General features: G+C 36.9%; 1 protein-coding gene across 3 annotated transcripts in view; it reads left to right on the forward strand.

The window, feature by feature from the left end:
* Nucleotides 1-18,537, forward strand: part of GREB1L (GREB1 like retinoic acid receptor coactivator) — a gene marked incomplete at both ends in the record, with an annotated part of 129,189 nt that overhangs the window by 6,343 nt on the left and 104,309 nt on the right. For all 3 annotated transcript variants that reach the window (XM_079717005.1, XM_079717006.1, XM_079717007.1), the window contains 3 exons: nt 2,617-2,793; nt 15,094-15,270; nt 17,504-17,626. In XM_079717005.1, the coding sequence (XP_079573131.1) occupies nt 2,617-2,793; nt 15,094-15,270; nt 17,504-17,626 (477 nt within the window). The remainder of the gene's footprint in view (nt 1-2,616; nt 2,794-15,093; nt 15,271-17,503; nt 17,627-18,537) is intronic.

Raw genomic sequence — 18,537 nt, forward strand, 5'->3', positions numbered from 1 at the left:
GCAACTAAGACCCAATGCAGCCAAAAATAAATAAATAAATAAAGTTATTAAAAATAATAATAATAAACAAAGTGGAAGTAGGATATTAGAATAATTATTTATTAGTTTTCAGAAATTGATAATGTTATCTATTTTAGTTTCACTTATAGTTCCCAAGTATCATGGAATACCTTTATGAATCTCTGGGATTTTGATAACTACTTGTTGGAAAATCCTGTTATCAGATGACCTTGAGGTTCCATATCACTCTGATGTTCTAAAAAGCTTGTAATAATTTGCAAATTGGTACAGATTGGTACAGACTTTTCTATTCTTTCTAATATGGAATGACTGAAAGTTTAAAAAGGTTGTAGTACTACTTCTTAGTGACAGAGAAAGCTCCTCAAGCATCCTGTTTCCACAATAGGTAATCATAAACCTCTCATCATTGAATTTTCTACACTATTTGGGAGGGTATTTTATGTTTTGCCTTTTGGAGAAAGTCATAATAAAGGTGCTACCTCCTAGGGGAGATATGTTTCTAGGTTTACTGTCTCTACACAAATTAATAATTCCTTTGATTAAAAAAATTAATGCTTCTTTTAAGACTTTAAAATGCCCCTAGATTTAGTATTTCAGAATTTCATGAAAAAGTCTGTGTTCACCTCTCCAGGTTTTAGCTCTGGATTATAACTATTCTTAAGCACTTTTTTTGGCCAAGTTGAATAATACGCTTTTTACCTGTTCTTATATAGCAAACTTTCCATATCTTACATCACTGGACATTATGGGACTCATTTTGTAACCTTGGACAAATACTCTCACCTTTCTGAGCCTCATTTTCTCCATATGAAAAAGAGATAGTGATATCTAGCTAGAGTTGTTGACAGAATTAAATGAGAAAATCTCTGCAGTGTTTAGCACTGTACCTGTCTTATGTTAAGCATTCCATAAATTTTAACTGCCACTAGTATCATCATCATGATCATCATCATCCTCATCTCCCAACTTTCAAACCTGTGAGTTTTGTCCCTTAATGGGGATGGGGACAGCAGATTTTTTAAGGGTTCTATGTGTCTATAGCCTCCAAAATATGTTTGTAAACTGAATAAATAATACGACTCACATGTATAAATGACTATTGTCCAAATAAATATAGATGATATTGTGAATAATAAAATACAGATTCATTTAAAGTGTTAAAGAATTCACAATAACATTTTGATATTATTTTTCTCAATTTGTGAACACTAGAAGTTATATTTGAATTTTTTAATGTTAAAAGGGGATCTACAAGCTTGAAATGGTTGAAGCCCAGTGTCTTTATCATTCTAGTCTTTGATTTCTTGCTTTTTGTAATTCATTGTGTCTGCTTTTGAGGTTTAATTATCCAGACCATGCAGCAGATTCCTATGCACCATAGCTTCATACAATGTTTGGATGCTGTTTTCTTTTTATTTCTCATATACTAACTGATGGCATCCAACTGTTTCTTGGCATTTGGTTAACATCATAATATGAATTGATGCTGGGAGAACCTAGCATGGTTCTGGCCCACTTTGTATTGGGCAATAATGATGGTGGTCTCCTCAGGTTTGTGTGTGAGAGTTAGGTGTCCATCCTCCATTGTCCTGGTTTATGTCGGGTACCCCCACCTGGACTGATCAGCTATGACCAGAAAGGTGGGATATTCCAGTGGCCCATCTTGGACTGGGTGCCAGCTCCAGCTCAATCTGGAATATCACAGCTGTCCAGGGAAATCACATAACTAGAGTGGTGGGAATCATTTCCCAGAAAATGTGGAGATTGGTGCTTTGTAGCAGAACATAGCTGTCCTCTGTAATATTGTTTTGTAACTATCAGTTCCTTATACGTTCTTCTAATTGACTACAAGTGAGTTCTTTGAGGAAGGTATACTTTGTTCAGCTCTATCCCCAGGCTTAGGACAGCATCTGTTGCAAATCGTTTTAAATAAATGACGAACTAACGAATTAATGTAATACATTATGGTTACAAAGTGGTTATGTAAGGTTGTTTTTTTTTTTAACTGGCCATCATCAAAAAATCTACAAACAATAAATGCTGGAGAGGGTGTGGAGAAAAGGGAACCCTCTTGCACTGTTGGTGGGAATGTAAATTGATATGTAAGGTTTTGTCATGTCTTACCTAGTGCAAGTAACCTAAACAGTTCTGAGTTCTAGTTCTGATCCATTCATTTATGATTCACCAAACTCCGAGCTTTAGTCTCTTCCTATATGAAATGGAGAACATCTGCATTCTATGACTGTCCCCATTTAGAGAAGTGAATTTTCATTGAAAGTAAAAATACTATGTTATGTGCACATAAAAATTCCATATGTTTTTCAGAGTTTGCTGTGTATTTATCATTTGCTTACTTGGGGATCAGAAAATATAAAGTCATCAGTGTTGGCTAAAACAGTTGGAAATACCTCCTTTTAGTGTCTTTTTAGCTCTGCTCAGAGGAGCACATATGATAGATGTGTCTTTGGTTGGAGTACATGGACTTTAAATTTAGTCCTTAATAGTGATTCCCACAGGTAATCAACTCTCCAAATGGGTGATGAGGAGTTATAAACTCTCTAAACATTCCACTGTGTCCTCTTTACTGTTTTTTAGGTTTTTGTCAAGCAGGAAAGGATTTGCGTTTGGTATCTCTGTGTATGGAACAAATCGACATCCCAGCAGGATTCCTCCTGGTGGGGGCCAAGTCTCCCAATCTTCCTGAACACATCCTAGTGTGTGCTGTAGACAAGCGATTTCTACCAGATGATCATGGAAAAAATGCACTTTTAGGTGAGTATTTCATACCTATAAAATTCCTTCTGAGATAAAGGAGTTAAAATACAAGTTTATTTTAAATTATCACAGAATTTTTAAAATCACAGAATTAGCTGGGGATTACATATTAGTTTAAGAAACACTTTTTCATTTAGTAACTTCTTAAAAATTAGCTTTTACTTTTTTATTAACTCTCAAAACATTCACCTTAATGAAGAGACTTTTTTAAACTAGGCATTAAAGAACACCATACAATTTATCAAAAATAAATATTTTGTGAAATAAAGTAGGATTCACTCTCCATAGAGTCCTTGATCTGGATCTGATATCAAATCAACTCTCAATTATTCAACTGTGGATTATCCACTTTGTAAGTCATTGGTAGTTTTTCTCTACCACCCATTATTTCTAACTACACTTGATTGATGTGATTCTCATTTTATATTTAGCATTAGTTCAATCAAGATAACTAGGAATATACCTATGATGTAAAATATTTTAACTTTATGTCAGAATTGTTTTACTTTCTAGTATTACTTTGGACTTTTTTCACAACATAGCTTTCCTACATCATGGGAAATAACAAAGAGTGGGTTTACTTGTTTGTTTTTTTTTTTTTTTTTTGCGTTACGCGGGCCTCTCACTCTTGTGGCCTCTCCCGTTGTGGAGCACAGGCTCCGGACGCGCAGGGTCACTGGCCATGGCTCACGGGCCCGGCCGCTCCGCGGCATGTGGGACCTTCCTGCACCAGGGCACGAACCCGTATCCCCTGCATCGGCAGGCGGACTCTCAACCACTGCACCAGCAGGGAAGCCCGGGTTTACTTTTTAATTCTTTTTTAAATTGAAGCATAGTTCATTTACAATATTATGTTAGTTTCAAATGTACAGCATAGTGATTCAATATTCTTACAGATTTTACTCCATTAAAAGTTATTACAGGATAATGGCTATAATTCCCTGTGCTGAAATATATATTCATGTTTCTTATCTATTTTATACTAGTAGTTTGTATCTCTTAATCCCTGACCCCTAACATCGCCCCCTTCCCTTTATCCACTGGTACCCACTAGTTTGTTTTCTATATCTGTGAGTCTGTTTCTGTTTTGCTATATACATTCATTTGTATTACTTTTTGAATTCCGTATGTAAGTGATATCATACACTATTTGTTTTTCTCTGTCTGACTTATTTCACTAAGCATAATACCCTCTAGGGTCATCCACGTTCCAACAGATGGCAGAATTTCATTCTTTTTTGTGGCTGAGTAATATTCCATTGTGTGTGTGTGCGTGTGTGTGTGTGTGTGTGTATCACATCTTCGTTATCCATTTTCCTGTTGATGGATACTTAGATTGCTTCCATATCTTGGCTATTGTAAATAATGTTGCCATGAACGTTGGGGTGCATGTGTCTTTTCAAATTAGTGTTTTCATTTTCTTTGGCTATATACCCAGTACAGGAATTATTAGATCATGTAGTAGTTCTATTTTTAGTTTTTTGAGGAACCAACATTACCCTTTTCCATAGTGGCTGCACCCATTTACCTTCTCACCAACAGTGTACAAGGGTTTCCTTTTCTCCACATCCTCACCAACATTTGTTATTTGTAGACCTTTTTGATGATAGCCATTCTGACAGGTGTGAGATGATATCATTGTTGTCTTGATTTGCGTTTCTGTAATAATCATCAGTGTTGAGCATCTCTTCATGTGCCTATTAGCCATCTGTATGTCTTCTTTGCAAAAATGTCTATTCAGGTCTTCTGCCCATTTTTTGACTGGGTGTTTTGTTTTTTTGATACTGAGTTGTACGAGCTGTTTATGTATTTTGGATAGTAACCCCTTTTGGTAATATCATTTGCAAATATTTTCTCCCATTCCATAGGTTATCTTTTCATTTTGTTTATGGTTTCCTTTGCTGTGCAAAAGCTTTTAAGTTTAATTAGGTCCCATTTGTCCCATTTGTTTATTTTTGCTTTTATTTCTTTTTCCTTAAGAGACAGATCCAAAAAAAATATTGCTACGATTTATGTCAGAGTGTTCTGGCTACATTCTCTTCTAGGAGTTTTAGGTTTTAGGTCTTACATTTAGGTCTTTAATCCATTTTGATTTTATTTTTATACATGGTGTGAGGAAATGTTCTAATCTCATTGTTTTACATGTAGCTGTCCAGTTTTCCCAGCTCCTCTTATTGAAGAGACTGTCTTTTCTCCATTGCATATTCTTGCCTCCTTTGTCATAGATTAATTAACCTAGGTGTGGGCTCTCTATTCTGTTGCATTGATCTATGTGTCTGTGTGCCAGTACCATGCTGTTTTGATTACTGTAGCTTTGTTGTAGAGTCTGAAGTGTGAGGGTGATACCTCCAGCTTTGTTCTTTTTTCTCAAGATTGCTTTGGCAACTCAGGGTCTTTTGTGGTCTCATATGAATTTTAGGATTATTTGTTCTAATTCTGTGAAAAATGTCATGGGTATTTTGATAGGGATTGCATTAAATCTGTAGATTGCCTTCAGTAGTATGGCCATTTAAACAATATTAATTCTTCCAATCCAAGAGCATGGGATATCTTTCCATTTCTTTGTATCATCTTCAGTTTCATTCGTCAGTGTTTTATAGTTTTCAGAGTATAGGTTTTTCATTTCCTTGGTTGAGTTTATTCCCAGGTATTTTATTCTTTTTGATGTGATCTTAAATTAGATTATTTTTCACTCTCTCTTTCTGATAATTCATTATTGGTGTATAGAAAAGCAACACATTTCTGTATGTTAATCTGTCTCCTGCAACTTTGCTGAATTTGTTTATTGGTTCTAATAGTTTTGGGGTAGAGACTTTTGGTTTTTCTATAAAAAGTATCATGTCATCTGTAAATAGTGACAGTTTGACTTATTCCCTTCCGATCTGAATTTATTTCTTTGTCTTGTCTGATTTCTGTGGCTAGGTCTTTCAATACTAGAAGTGGCAAGAGTGGGCATCTTTGTCTTATTCCTGAATTTAGAGGAAAGGCTTTCAGCTTTTCACCTTTGAGTATGATGTTAGCTGTGGATTTGTCATAAATGGCCTTTATTATGTTGAGATATGTTCCCTCTGTACCCATTTTGATGAGAGTTTTTATCATGAATGGATGTTGAATTTTGTCAATTGCTTTTTCTGCATCTACTGAGATGAACATGTGATTTGTATCCTTCCTTTTGTTAATGTGGTGTATCATATTGATTGATTTGCAAATATTGAACCATTCTTTCATCCCTGGAATAAGTCCAACTTGATCATGGTGTATGATCCTTTTATATATTGTTGGATTCAGTTTGCTAATATTTTGTTCAGGATATTTACATCTGTATTAATCAAAGATATTGGCCTGTAATTTTCTTTTTTTATAATGTCTTGTCTGGTTTTGGCATCAGGGTAATGGCGGCCTCATAGAATGAATTTGGGAAGTATTCCATCCTTTTCAATTTTTGGAATAGTTTGAGAAGGATAGGTGTTAGCTCTTCTTTATATGTTTGGTAGAATTCCCATGTGAAGCTGTCCAGTCCTGGACTTTTATTTGCTGGTAGTTTTCTTATCACAAATTCAATTTCACTGCTAGTGATCAGTCTGTTCAAATCATCTGTTTCTTCTTGATTCAGTCTTGGCAGATTGTATGTTTTTAGAAATTTGTCCATTTCTTCTAGGTTGTGCAGTTTGTTGGTATATAACTATTTGTAGTATTCTCTTATAGCTTTTTTGTATCTCTGTGGTATCACTTGTTATTTCTCCTTTTTCATTTCTTATTTTGTTTATTTGTGTCCCCTTTTCTTCCTGGCGAGCCTGGCTAATGGTTTATCAATTTTGCTTATCTTTTCAGAAAAAACAGCTCCTGGGATTCATTGATCTTTTCTATTGTTTTTTTAAATCTCTGTATTATTTCTTTCTTTCTGATCCTTATTATTTCCTTCCTTCTGCTGATTTTGGGGTTTGTTCTAATTCTTTTTGGTGGTAGGTTAGGTTGTTTATTTCACATGTTTCTTGTTTCTTGAGGAAGGCCTGTATTGCCATGAACTTCTCTATTAGAACAGCTTTTGCTGCATCCCATAGACTTTGGAGTGCTGTGTTTCCACTTTCATTTGTCTTGAGGTATTTTCTGATTTCCTCTTTGATTTCTTCATTGACCCATTGGTTTTTAGTAGCATGTTGTTTAGTCTCTATGTGTTTGTTCTTTCCCCATTTTTCTGTCTGTAATTGATTTCTAGTTTTATACTGTTGTGCTTGGGAAAAAAATGCTTGATATAATTTCTATCCTCTTAAATTAGTTGAGACTTGTTTTGTGGCCTAGCATGTGATCTTTGCTGGAGAACATTCCATGTGCACTTGAAAAGAATTTGTACTGTGCTGTTTTTGGATGTAATGTCCTGTAGATACCTACTAAGTCCAATGGTCTGTTGTGTTGCCTTATTGATTTTCTGTCTGGATGGTCTGTCCATTGATGTAAGTGGGGTGTTAAAGTTTCTTACTATTACTGTGTTATTGTTGATTTCTCCTTTTATGTCTGTTAGTATTTTCTTAATATATTTAGGTGCTCCTGTATTGGGTGCATATATGTTAAATAGTGTAATATCCTCCTCTTGTATTGATCCTTTTATTATATTATGCCCTTCTTTGTCTTTTGTGTGTTATAGCCTTTGTATTAAAGTCTATTTTGTCTGATGTAAGTATTACTACCCCTGCTTTCTTGTCAGTTTTGTTTGCTGAAATATCTTTTTTCATCCCCTCACTTAAACTCTGTGTGCGTCTTTAGCTCTGAAATGAGTCTCTTGTAAGCAGCATATAAAAAGGTCTTATTTTTTAATCCAGTCAGTCACCCTATGTCTTTTCTGTGTGTCCAATTTTTTATTGTGGTAAAATACACATAACATAAAATGTACCACCTTAACCATTTTAATGTACATTTCAGTGGTATTAAGTACATTCAACTTGCTGTGCAAGCATCACCACCATCCAACCACAGAACTCTTTCCATCCTGCAAAACTGAAATTCTGTACCCATTAAACACTAACTCCCCATTACCCCCTCCCTCTAACCCCTGACAACCACCATTTTTCCTTATTTTTTTAATCTGCCCTTTCCCCCCACATCCTAGCCTCTGGTAACCACCATTCTACTCTCTACTACTATAAGTTTGGCTCTTGTTATTATTATTTTTTTACCCTATGTCTTTTGACTGGAGCATTTAATCCATTGACATTTAAAGTAACTATTGATAGATATGTACTTATTGCCATTTTATTACTTGTTTTCTGATTGTTTTTGCAGTTCTTCTCTGTTCATTTCTTCTTTCTTTTGTTTCTTCCCTTGTGGTTTGATGATTTTCTTCAGTAGTTCCTTTCTTTTCAGTTTTTGTGTATCTCTAGTAGGTTTCTGATTTGTGGTTACCATTGGGCTCATATATGTTGACCTATAAGTATATCTACTGTTTTAAACTGGTCGTTCATTTAAATTCAAACATATTCTAAAAGATCTACTTTTTTTACCCCCCTCCCACACATTTTGTGTTTTTAATGTCATATTTTACATCTTCATGTGTTTATCCCTTAACCATTTATTGTAGTTATAGTTTTTACAATTTTTTGTCTTTTAATCTTTGTATTGGCTTATTTAAGTGGTTGATCCTCAGTTCTTACTATATATTTGCCTTTCCTAGTGGGATTTTCCATTTTCTGTAGATTTTTACTTCTTTTCTACTTAGAGAAGACCCTTTAACATTTCTTTTAGGGTAGGTTCAGTATTGACAAACTCTTTTCGTTTTTGCTTGTCTAAGCAGTTCTTTATCTCTCCTTCTATTCTGAATGATATTCTTGCTGGTATCCTAGGTTGCAGGTTTTTCCCTTTCAGCACTTTGAATATATTATGCCACTTCCTTCTGGCCTGTGAAGTTTCTACAGAGAAATCATCTGACAGCCTTATGGGGATTCCCTTGTATATGACTCTTTGTTTTTCTCTTGCTGCCTTTAGAATTCTCTGTCTTTAACTTTTGTCATATTATTTACATGTCTTGCTGTGGGTCTGTTTGAGTTCATCGTCTTTTGGACTCTCTGTGCTTCCTGAAGCTGGATATCTGTTTCCAACTTCAGGTTTGAGAAGTTTTCAGTCATAATTTCCTCAAATATATTTTCTATCCCCTTCTCTCTTCTCCTTCTGGGACCCCTATAATGACAATGTTGGTATGCTTAATTATATCCTGGAGATCTGTTAAATTGTTTCCTTTTTTTTTTTTTTTTTTTTTGTGGTACGCCGGCCTCTCACTGTTGTGGCCTCTCCTGTTGCGGAGCACAGGCTCCAGACACGCAGGCTCAGCAGCTATGGCTCATGGGCCTAGCTGCTCCGCGGCATGTGGGATCCTCCTGGACCGGGGCACGAACCCGTGTCCCCTGCATCGACAGGCAGACTCTCAACCACTGCGCCACCAGGGAAGCCCTGTTTTCATTTTTTAAAATTTGTTTTTCTTTTTTGCTGTTCTGATTGTATGATTTCCATTACTCTATCTTCCAGATCACTTATGAGTTCTTCTGTATCTTAGTCTCCTATTCATTCCTTCTAGTGTGTTTTTTATTTCACCTATTGAGTTCTTTATTTCTGATTGGGTCTTTTTTATATTTTCCAGCTCCTTGTTAAACTGTTTACTGTGTACATCAATTCTTTTCCCTAATTCAGTTAATATTTTTGTTACCAATGCTTTGAATTCTTTATCTGGTAAATTGTTTATTTCTGTCTTGTTGTTTATTTTTTCAGGGATTTACTCTTGCTCTTTCAGTTGAGAGTAGTTCCTCTGTCTTTTTGTTTTGCTCAGCTTTCCCTGCCTCTATGAATTCAGGTGAAACAGTTACTTATTTCAGTCTTGAAGGGGTGTCCTTATGTGGGAGCATCCCTATACAGACTGCATGTGGCCTATGCCTTTGCTGGGAGAGCTGGATTTGATGCGGATGCAAGTCACATCCTTCCTCAGGGTGTGCTGGCAGCTGTCACATAGGTAGGAGGTGGGGCTGGAGATGGAGTGGCTAGAGGTGAAGTGGGGTGTGAGACAGGACTTCCCCTCTGCTCGGTGGCCATCACCACTGTATCGGGGGCAGAGTCTGACCCCAAGTTGCTGGAGCAGAAGCCATGAGGGTCAGGCTCATGCTGGCTCTTTTCCCTTTAAGTGTGTGTTTTTTCCTCTCCCTGCGTGGGGACCCTTGCCCCAGAGGGGTGGAGTGCTGAAGCAAGTGGGGCCTGTGCAGGCTCTTGGCTCATGTCAGCCACAGACAGAGGTCTGATACACTGCCTCTGCAGTTACCTGCAGCTCCACTCAAATGCAGCCTCTGGGACAAGTCCCCTTTGTCCCTCACAGCCGATCACTGCCCCGAGGCTCTGCAGTGCAAGTGGGACCCACATGGAGTCTCAGTGTGTATCAGGGGATGGGCTATGGTGGAACATCTGCGTCAGAGATCTGGAACGCTTCTGACATGCTGCTTGAGTAAGTGATGGCTGCTACCAACCCACTCAGACGCTGCTGTGGCACCAGGTCACCTCTACATCCCACACTGTGCCACACTGTGACATGGAGTGAGCAGCACCAGAGCTTTCGCTCAGCTTGGACTGGGGTACCTGGCGAGGTGGTTGTGAGAAACCCGGCAGCTGCTAGAGCAGACCTCTCTCCACCTTGCTTGGGGGCAAGCCAGCGTGCACACTCCTCATGAGCATAGTCTAGGCTTCCCTCAGCCCTCCTGTTTGTCTCAATGGCCCTCCAACCAGCCAAGTGGTATTGTCTCCTCCACGTAAAACCCCAGGACTGGGGCACCGAATCTGTGGCTCAGACCACTCACTCCACAGGGTGGGTGTCCACCCGCATAATCTCTATTTTTCTCTGAGTCTTCTTCTAGGGGCACAGGTCTCGACCTGATCGCTACAGCCTTGGTTGTACAGGAGTCCTGCCAGTTTCCAGTTAGTTTTCAGTGAGAATTGTTCCACATGTAGATGTATTTTTGATGTGTTCATGGGGGGAGGTGAGCTCCACATCCTCTTACTTTGCCATCTTGATGCAAACCCCTTAAATTAACTTTTAATAATTAAAAAGGCAAATAAGAGGGCATGTAAGGACTTCCAGGGCAGCCCAGTGGTTAAGATTCTTCACTTCCACTGCAGGGGGCACAGGTTCGATCCCTGGTTGGGGAACTAAGAGCCCGCATGCCTGCCATGTGGCGTGGCCTAAAGAAAACGAAAGGAAGGACGGAAGAAAGGAAGGAAGGAAGAAAGAAAGGAAGGAAAGAAAGAGAGAGAGAGAGAAAGAAGGAAGGAAGGAAGGAAAGAAAGAAGGAAGAAAGAAAAAGAAAGAGAGAAAGAAGGAAGGAAAGAAAGAAAGAGAAAGAAAGAAAGAAAGAAAGAAAGAAAGAAAGAAGAGGGCATGTGAGGTTTGTTACTTTTTTTTGCTGCTGTGTTTCTCTGGAGTTGCTTTTGTTTCTCAGAATTTGTTACTGTAGATAGAATCAGATACATGTCCTCAGCACGAATATCAGTAAAAATGAAGAAGAAAGAAGAGGGCAAAGAATTCAAGAATTGTATTTACAGTGAGCTGTGTGTTTGTTTAGCTTGATGCATTCTTCCTAGTTATAAAGCATCATCAGAAAGTCTAGAAATACATAGATCAATATCTTGAGTCAGAAAGTGATCCTGCACATGGTTAATAAACGTTCCTTAAACTACAGTTCAAAGCCTTCTCTTGGTTCATAGGAAAAGAAGTGGTAATTTTCATTTTCCTAGGCTCTCATTTGTTAAAATATCCATTTTTTTTCTTTCCATAAAATTGAGCAGATGGTTTAATATAGACACCTACGGTAAAGTTTATACATTGGACTAAATTAGTAAAGAAGATCCAAGGATTCGTTTGTTCATTCATTCATTCATTCAACAGTATTTGTTCCAAAAATCACGTTAGGTTATGATATGTGGGCACACTAATGATAAGACATAGTCTTTTCCATCACAGAGCTAAGAACCTAGTTGGCTCTGGTAGAACAACTTTGGGAAACTTCTTTTTAGCACTTTAAAAGCATCAAAGTTTTATCAAATGGGGCAGTTCATATGTGGCTCTGACTGAAGACATAGAAAAATCTCTTATAATGTCTTTGTGGTCAATGATTCTTCATGACTAGAGGAATCCTCTTGGAATACATCATGGAACTCACACAGAAAACACCATCAGAATAATAGATTTTATAATCCTTTGTAATTGGGAATATGAAACCAAAGAGCATGGGCTTTGGAATTGGAACTGGGTTTAAATCCCAGATTTTTTAGTTAGCACTTTAAGAACTTGGGCAAGCTACTTATCTTCTTGAAGTCTCAGATTCCTCATCTATATAAAGGAGCCAATAATGCCCACCTGGCAGGATTATAAAGATCAAACAGATGACGTTTATAAGGTACCCAGTAGCACAGTGCCTGGCATATAGTACTTGCTCTTTAAATGGTAATTATTCTGCCATTCTGTCATATTTATTAAATACCCTTATAGACATGGAACTTTGTTAATAATTTTCTATTAACCACTTCTCCAAGTGAAAGTGTAGTACAGTAAAATGGTCAAAGTTTTCTCTTGAACAAGCACAATGAGATTTTTATATGTTCATTACTCTATTGTCAAAAAGTTAATATTCATCTAACAGTTCTTACTTATTATGGTTGATTTTAGTATGCATTAAGATATAGTGGAGGGAATTCCCTGGTGGTCCAGTGGTTAGGACTCCACGCTTTCACTGAGGAGGGTCTGGGTTCGATCCCTGGTTGGGGAACTAAGATCCGACAAGCCATACGGTGTGGCCAAAAAAATATATATAAAAACAAATAAAATTTTAACAAGATATAGTGGGAAAATTTTTTAAGCTTAAAATATTCTAGAATCCCTGTGGACTCCAATATCAATTTGTCTAAATTTTTATATAAATTATGCAGATTCCAAAGACTGTGAGGGAGTTGATTTTAAAATAAATTAATCACTTGGCCACACATATGCCCCAAATCTGTCATGCAATTCAAAGACCTGATTGCTAGAAAAACTAGAAAGATAATTTGGCTGTAAGAGATATTATTTATTGTGATAGTGACAGCAAGAACTTTGAGCAGATAAAATCTCTCTTGAACCAAAGTTAATACAGAAACTATACAGAGTTTTAAAACTGGACTCTAAAGTTCTTACTCTTTTATATTGTTAATTCTCATCATTAATGTGAAGTTTCTCTTCTTTGAAGATTATCCAAATCCATTGCTTTTCTCCCTCTTCATACTCAAGTCTTGCTTTTCACCTCAGAAAACAGGTAGAGGAAAAGATAAAAGATAAAATCTAACCCCAGTAATTTGTTAATTCTAATTCTCACATTAATCTTTGATGAACTACTTGGACCTATCAGATAAGCCTCATTTTTTGACACTGTCTCTATTTCAGATGAAGGTTCTTAGTTTTATTGTGTTTTGGGTATGTTGCTTCTGCCTCATAGGTCAGCCAATTTTCTATCAAGGCATAATGATCACATCAGGAAGTAAGTTCTGTGGAGGCAGCGGTTTTGTCTTCCTTGTTCAGTGCTAAAAACCTGGTACCTGAAATAGTGCCTAGCACATAGTAGAGTACAGATATTTGTTGGATGGATGGTTGGACAGGTGGATAGATGCATGGATTAGTGGATGGATGCATGCATTCATGGATGCGCGGACAGGTGGATGGGTGGATGAATGGTTAGATGGATGGTTGGCTTTAGGAATTTGGTGAACTAGGCAGTCATTGACATCTTTCTTTTTTTGGCCTACAGCTCCAAGGTATTAGACAAATAGCCAAATGCTCTCAAATGCAATCCATCACTGAATATGTTTTAAATAATTTATGAAATTATATTGATGTTTATATTTCTATAAAGTGATGGTAATAAGCTAATTATATAGAATTATTAATTTTATGTAACTGACCAGAAGTTGGGACTATCTCTTGTTCACCACTGTTTTTCCAGTGTTTAGCAAAATGCTTGGCATATAGGTAGGTGCTCAATAAAAAATTATTGAATAAATAATAATAAATTGGAATGCCCATTTCTAAATGTTCTGAATTGATTGTTAGCATCCTGAGATTGGGACATTGTGAGATATTTTGTCTTTAATCCTCATGGTCTTTCTCTACTCTCCTTATATATCTTTGTTAATTATAAAACAGGTTGGTTTGGTGGTTTTAAAAGATTGTATTATTCCATAAGTGAATTTATTTTCAGTTAGTTATTTGTATATAGAGATATTGTGTTTATGAAATTTGGAATGCCCTTATTTGCCAATAGGACCATACATGTGTTATGTCCTCATAAGTCACAACCAGAAGAACTCACTCTCTTACTGTCCACTTTTCTTCTGTGTAATAAGGGAGATTGAAAAGTCGATTTCCAGTCAAGCAAAACATGACCTCTCATCCTCCCAGCCTTCTCCATTTCTTCTTCTTTCCATGTCCTCTGTTCCAAGAAGATCACTGAAAGTCTTATTTTGTTTGATTAATCTGAGTGAGAATTGTTTGGATGTTAAGTCTAAGGAATAATGAGCTAGTTTGAATAAAGAGGGGTTGAACAGAGAGGAAATGGGACCCTTAGGGAACTTCTGTTCCCTAGATCTCATAGAAACTAGGAAGCTGACAATGCCCTGAGTTTATACATCTCTGTTCGTGCTCTCCTATCTGGAGACCAGCTTCCTCTTCACAATTCTCAGTTTGCTCTCTCCCACACCCTAGATGGCATAGCCCTGACTTGGGTTCCAGCTTTACAAAACCTTAATATCGAGGGTCCAGTACCATCTGACTGATTCTTTTTGTATTTATTTCAGCGTTCCAGGAGAGAGACTCTGACTATCCTAGATTGGGTCAAATATTGGTCCACAGTCTAATCAATTGTGCCTGTGGAGTTAAGTCCACATGGTGGGTAGGGTGGAGAACCAGAGCCAGTAGGTTAAGAAGGGAATATGTAAGGAAGAAATAATAGATATCTCTAGGACCAGAATTTTTCATATTTTTTATGTTAACTATATAAATTCTATCATATGATACTATCTATTCTATTTCCTTAACCATTATCCTTTTAGAGCATTTAAAAATTATTTTCAGTCTTTCACTGTTATAAAATAACTGCTAAATTGTTGTACATGTTTTTTTCCTTTGAATTATTTCCTCAAAATTAGGAAGTTGTCAAGCCAAAGAGTGAATATTTCTATGTTTTTTATATGTGAAAGTACTGCAACAACATACAAGGCCACCAGTAACTTTGTTTTTCTTCCTTTTAGGGTTTTCTGGAAACTGTATCGGCTGTGGAGAAAGAGGATTTCGGTATTTCACGGAATTTTCCAACCACATAAACTTGAAGCTCACCACCCAGCCAAAGAAGCAGAAGCACTTAAAGTACTACCTAGTCAGAAGCTCCCAGGGTGTACTGTCGAAGGGACCTCTCATCTGCTGGAAAGGTAGCGTCAGCTTCCGGGAGGGAACGGGAAGGGAATGTGGATGTTACGATAGTATTGATAAGTGACCCATACGGGGTTCAGAATCCAGGTGTGGAATAGATAAATATCCCAAGTTCAGAAGACAATCCAAAAACGTAAAGCCCTCTGGCAGGTTATTTGACTTGCTCCTTTTTGTTTTTTAACAGAAACTATTGAAATTTGGGAAAGGGCATTTCTCCTTGTATTTGTCACTTAGGGGTGTGGAATACAGCTCTTGGGGGAAAATGGGCTCTTTCTAGCTCTTCTGTCATTTAGAGAGGACTTCAAAGTGTCAGTTTCCTGGTCAGATGCTCTTTCTACTTTATTTAGGGTCTTTGGTAATTCTTGAGTCTTCATTTTTCTGTTAGAACTAAGCAAACTTTGGAATAAATAATGCTCTCTTCATAATACCTGGGAAAAGGCAGTATTAAGTTGACAAAGTTTTGTTCCTCTTCAGTTAGGAAGAACTTAAACTTATTTTTGAAAATAAATCCAGTTGAAATGTCACATCATCTTGTGGTTGATAGGAATTGCCACAAGTTCTGTACATTGTTTAATGTAGTGGGACATCTAATTCTTATTCTTTGGAGCAGTTTCTTAGATGCTGAGATTTCCCCTCCATTATTCATATTATTCTATTGTTAAAGACAATAGAATAATTGTCTTTAATATTTCTATTTGTTGTTTGTGCAAGATTTTGGCCTGACCATGAAAATTAGCATAGTAAATCCAAATTACAACTGAAGATTTGTTTCTGAATCTTTCACCATAATGACTCCTGGTTGCATTTGAGGAGAGATTATATAACTCCTTAGGAAATGGCTACATGTTCTGAGCCAGGGATCATCAGGACTGTGATCAGTGCTGTGACCACTAAATCGTAAGCATGGTAAATTATAGATAACTCTTTATCCTGATAAAGTCTAAAGAATTTTCCTCTAGAAAAATCATTTTAAATGTCATGAGCCCTAATAAAAGAGTAAAAATAGGATAGGTATCACCTCCCTGCCTTTTAACTGCCTTTTTTAGCTTTTGTTTTTAGCTTTGGTTGCATAAAATATTTTTAAGTTCTTATTTAGTGCTCAGTGACAATTCACCTTTCTGGTAAATAATAACATTTGTGAAATAGTTTGTGATACAATGATCCTGGGTGGCTTCTGGAGCCTCACATTTATAGTCATTCTAGTTTGGAATTGGAATTGTATATATGTACATACCTATCAAACTACATATTTGCATATAATATACATAACATGGAGATATCCTTTTCAGTCAAAATACAGTAGCTCTTCAAGGAACGTCATAGATAGAAGGTTATAGAAAACTGCCTCTAACTTTTGCATGTATCCAATAAACTTGGAAATTCTCTAAAGGACCCACTATAATTAACTTTGTCATTTACAACCATTTATATTTCTTTTTCACATGCTACCTTTAAAGACTAATATAGTACAACATATAGTATAATTTGGTTGGAATTTAGAGCCCCGAAAACCTGTGACACAGGTTGTCACAGTATTTGCTATCTACCTGAAAATCAGTACAAAGTATTATTAAAATATTACACCAAAGCCTCAAGTAATATTGGCTCATTTAAAATGAAGCTTAGTTTTGTATGATCAGTAAGTACCTTGAATATTGTCTACCTATTTCCTCTAATAAGAACTGAGAATAATAAGAATTTGAGAATTTCTAATTTTTCTCCTCTGTGTATAATATTTTCTTTGCTTCTGTTTCTGGACATAAATTAAGGTTGAGTAGAGAAGGTTGAAGGCAGCCTAGAAGGACTCTAGATTACTATTCTACACGTAAATCAATCCTGGACAGAAGGTTAACTGGTGCTTGAAAGCTTATTTGGTTTTTATAAATTATTGATATTTTAACCTCAGTATTACCCATGAAACTAACATGACTATATAGGTTATGAGTAATTTTTCTCCTGGGAACTAGTCTGTGAGGAACAAATGTCTAATTGTTCTTTGTAACTATTTCTTTGCCTTCCAAACATGACATTTGGCTCTAGGAAGACGAATTGTGTTCACCAGCTTGAACATTCTGTTGGAGTCAAGGTTGGGGAAGGGGAATCTCTGTTAAAGAAAGTGCTGCCACTTGAGGAGCAGCAGTTTATTTTAGAGATTTTATGGATTGTGTCTCCCTCACCTGTTTTAACAGAATATTGTTTTCCTTACATAATGTGATTCTTACTCCTTTCTAGAATGTAGAAGCCGACAATCCTCTACCATTTGCCACTCTATTAAACCAAACTCTTCAGTGTCATCAACCGTGGCCCCAGAAAATGGCACAACTAATGGATACAAATCAGGATTCATTCAGACAGGTATTGGGTATTTTCTTTTGGAATTTCAAGTGGCAGATGTATATTTAATGAGGCATTTTAAACTTACTGTTGGCTGGTTTGAACAGGCCTATTTTTAAATAGCGGTATTGAATTACTATTAGAATTAGAACTCAGCATTGAGATGGATCAGTCTGTGGAGGAGCAGGACCCCAAATCCCGACAGCCCTGCCAATGCTAGGCAAGGCATGGAAAAAGGAACTGACAGTTGGTAGGGAATTTAGTTCAAGCATAGGGCCTGTCTCTAGAGGAGTCTGACAGGAGGCAATAAGTAGAAATACAGATGTGAGAGAAATCTGCATCATAGCCATCAGGTGGCATGTACTGGGGACATATTCATGAAGACTGGAATTCTACAGTAGGGCTCTAACTAGGCTTGCTCAACAGTATAGGGAGTATTACACCAACCTGGATACAAAGTAAAGTCCCAAAGTAGGATGAAGGATCACAGTGGAAGAATCTAGGACCTAGTTTCAGGTGGTACAAGATAGGAGCTTGGTTACAAATAACCAGATAAAATTTTAGTGCCTGAAACTAGGTTACAGTATCAGAGCTGGATCAGCAGAGTGGCTGATCTGATACTGAGCAGATGAGTTACTAGTCTAAAGCTTCTGAAAATTCCTCCAGTATAGAGGCCTGAACTCAGGTCAGGATAAGACTCCAGGGGGACTTAATGTTTCCAGGTGGCTGAAAGCCTGGAGGGCTGTAACTGAAAAGATAACTGCAGATAGTATTTGAGAAAATTACTCAGAACCAGTCTAGGTTATATCTTAGGCAAGAAAAAAAGTATTTTAAAAGAATTTGTGAATTTTTTTTCAGTTCAGTTGTTTTTTGAGAAATGCTATTTTACCCACAAATTTCATAGCATATGTGCTTTGCCAGTATCCACTCAA

This window comes from Hyperoodon ampullatus (assembly GCF_949752795.1).
Source record: "Hyperoodon ampullatus genome assembly, chromosome: 13".
In the NCBI taxonomy this organism is placed as follows: domain Eukaryota; kingdom Metazoa; phylum Chordata; class Mammalia; order Artiodactyla; family Ziphiidae; genus Hyperoodon; species Hyperoodon ampullatus.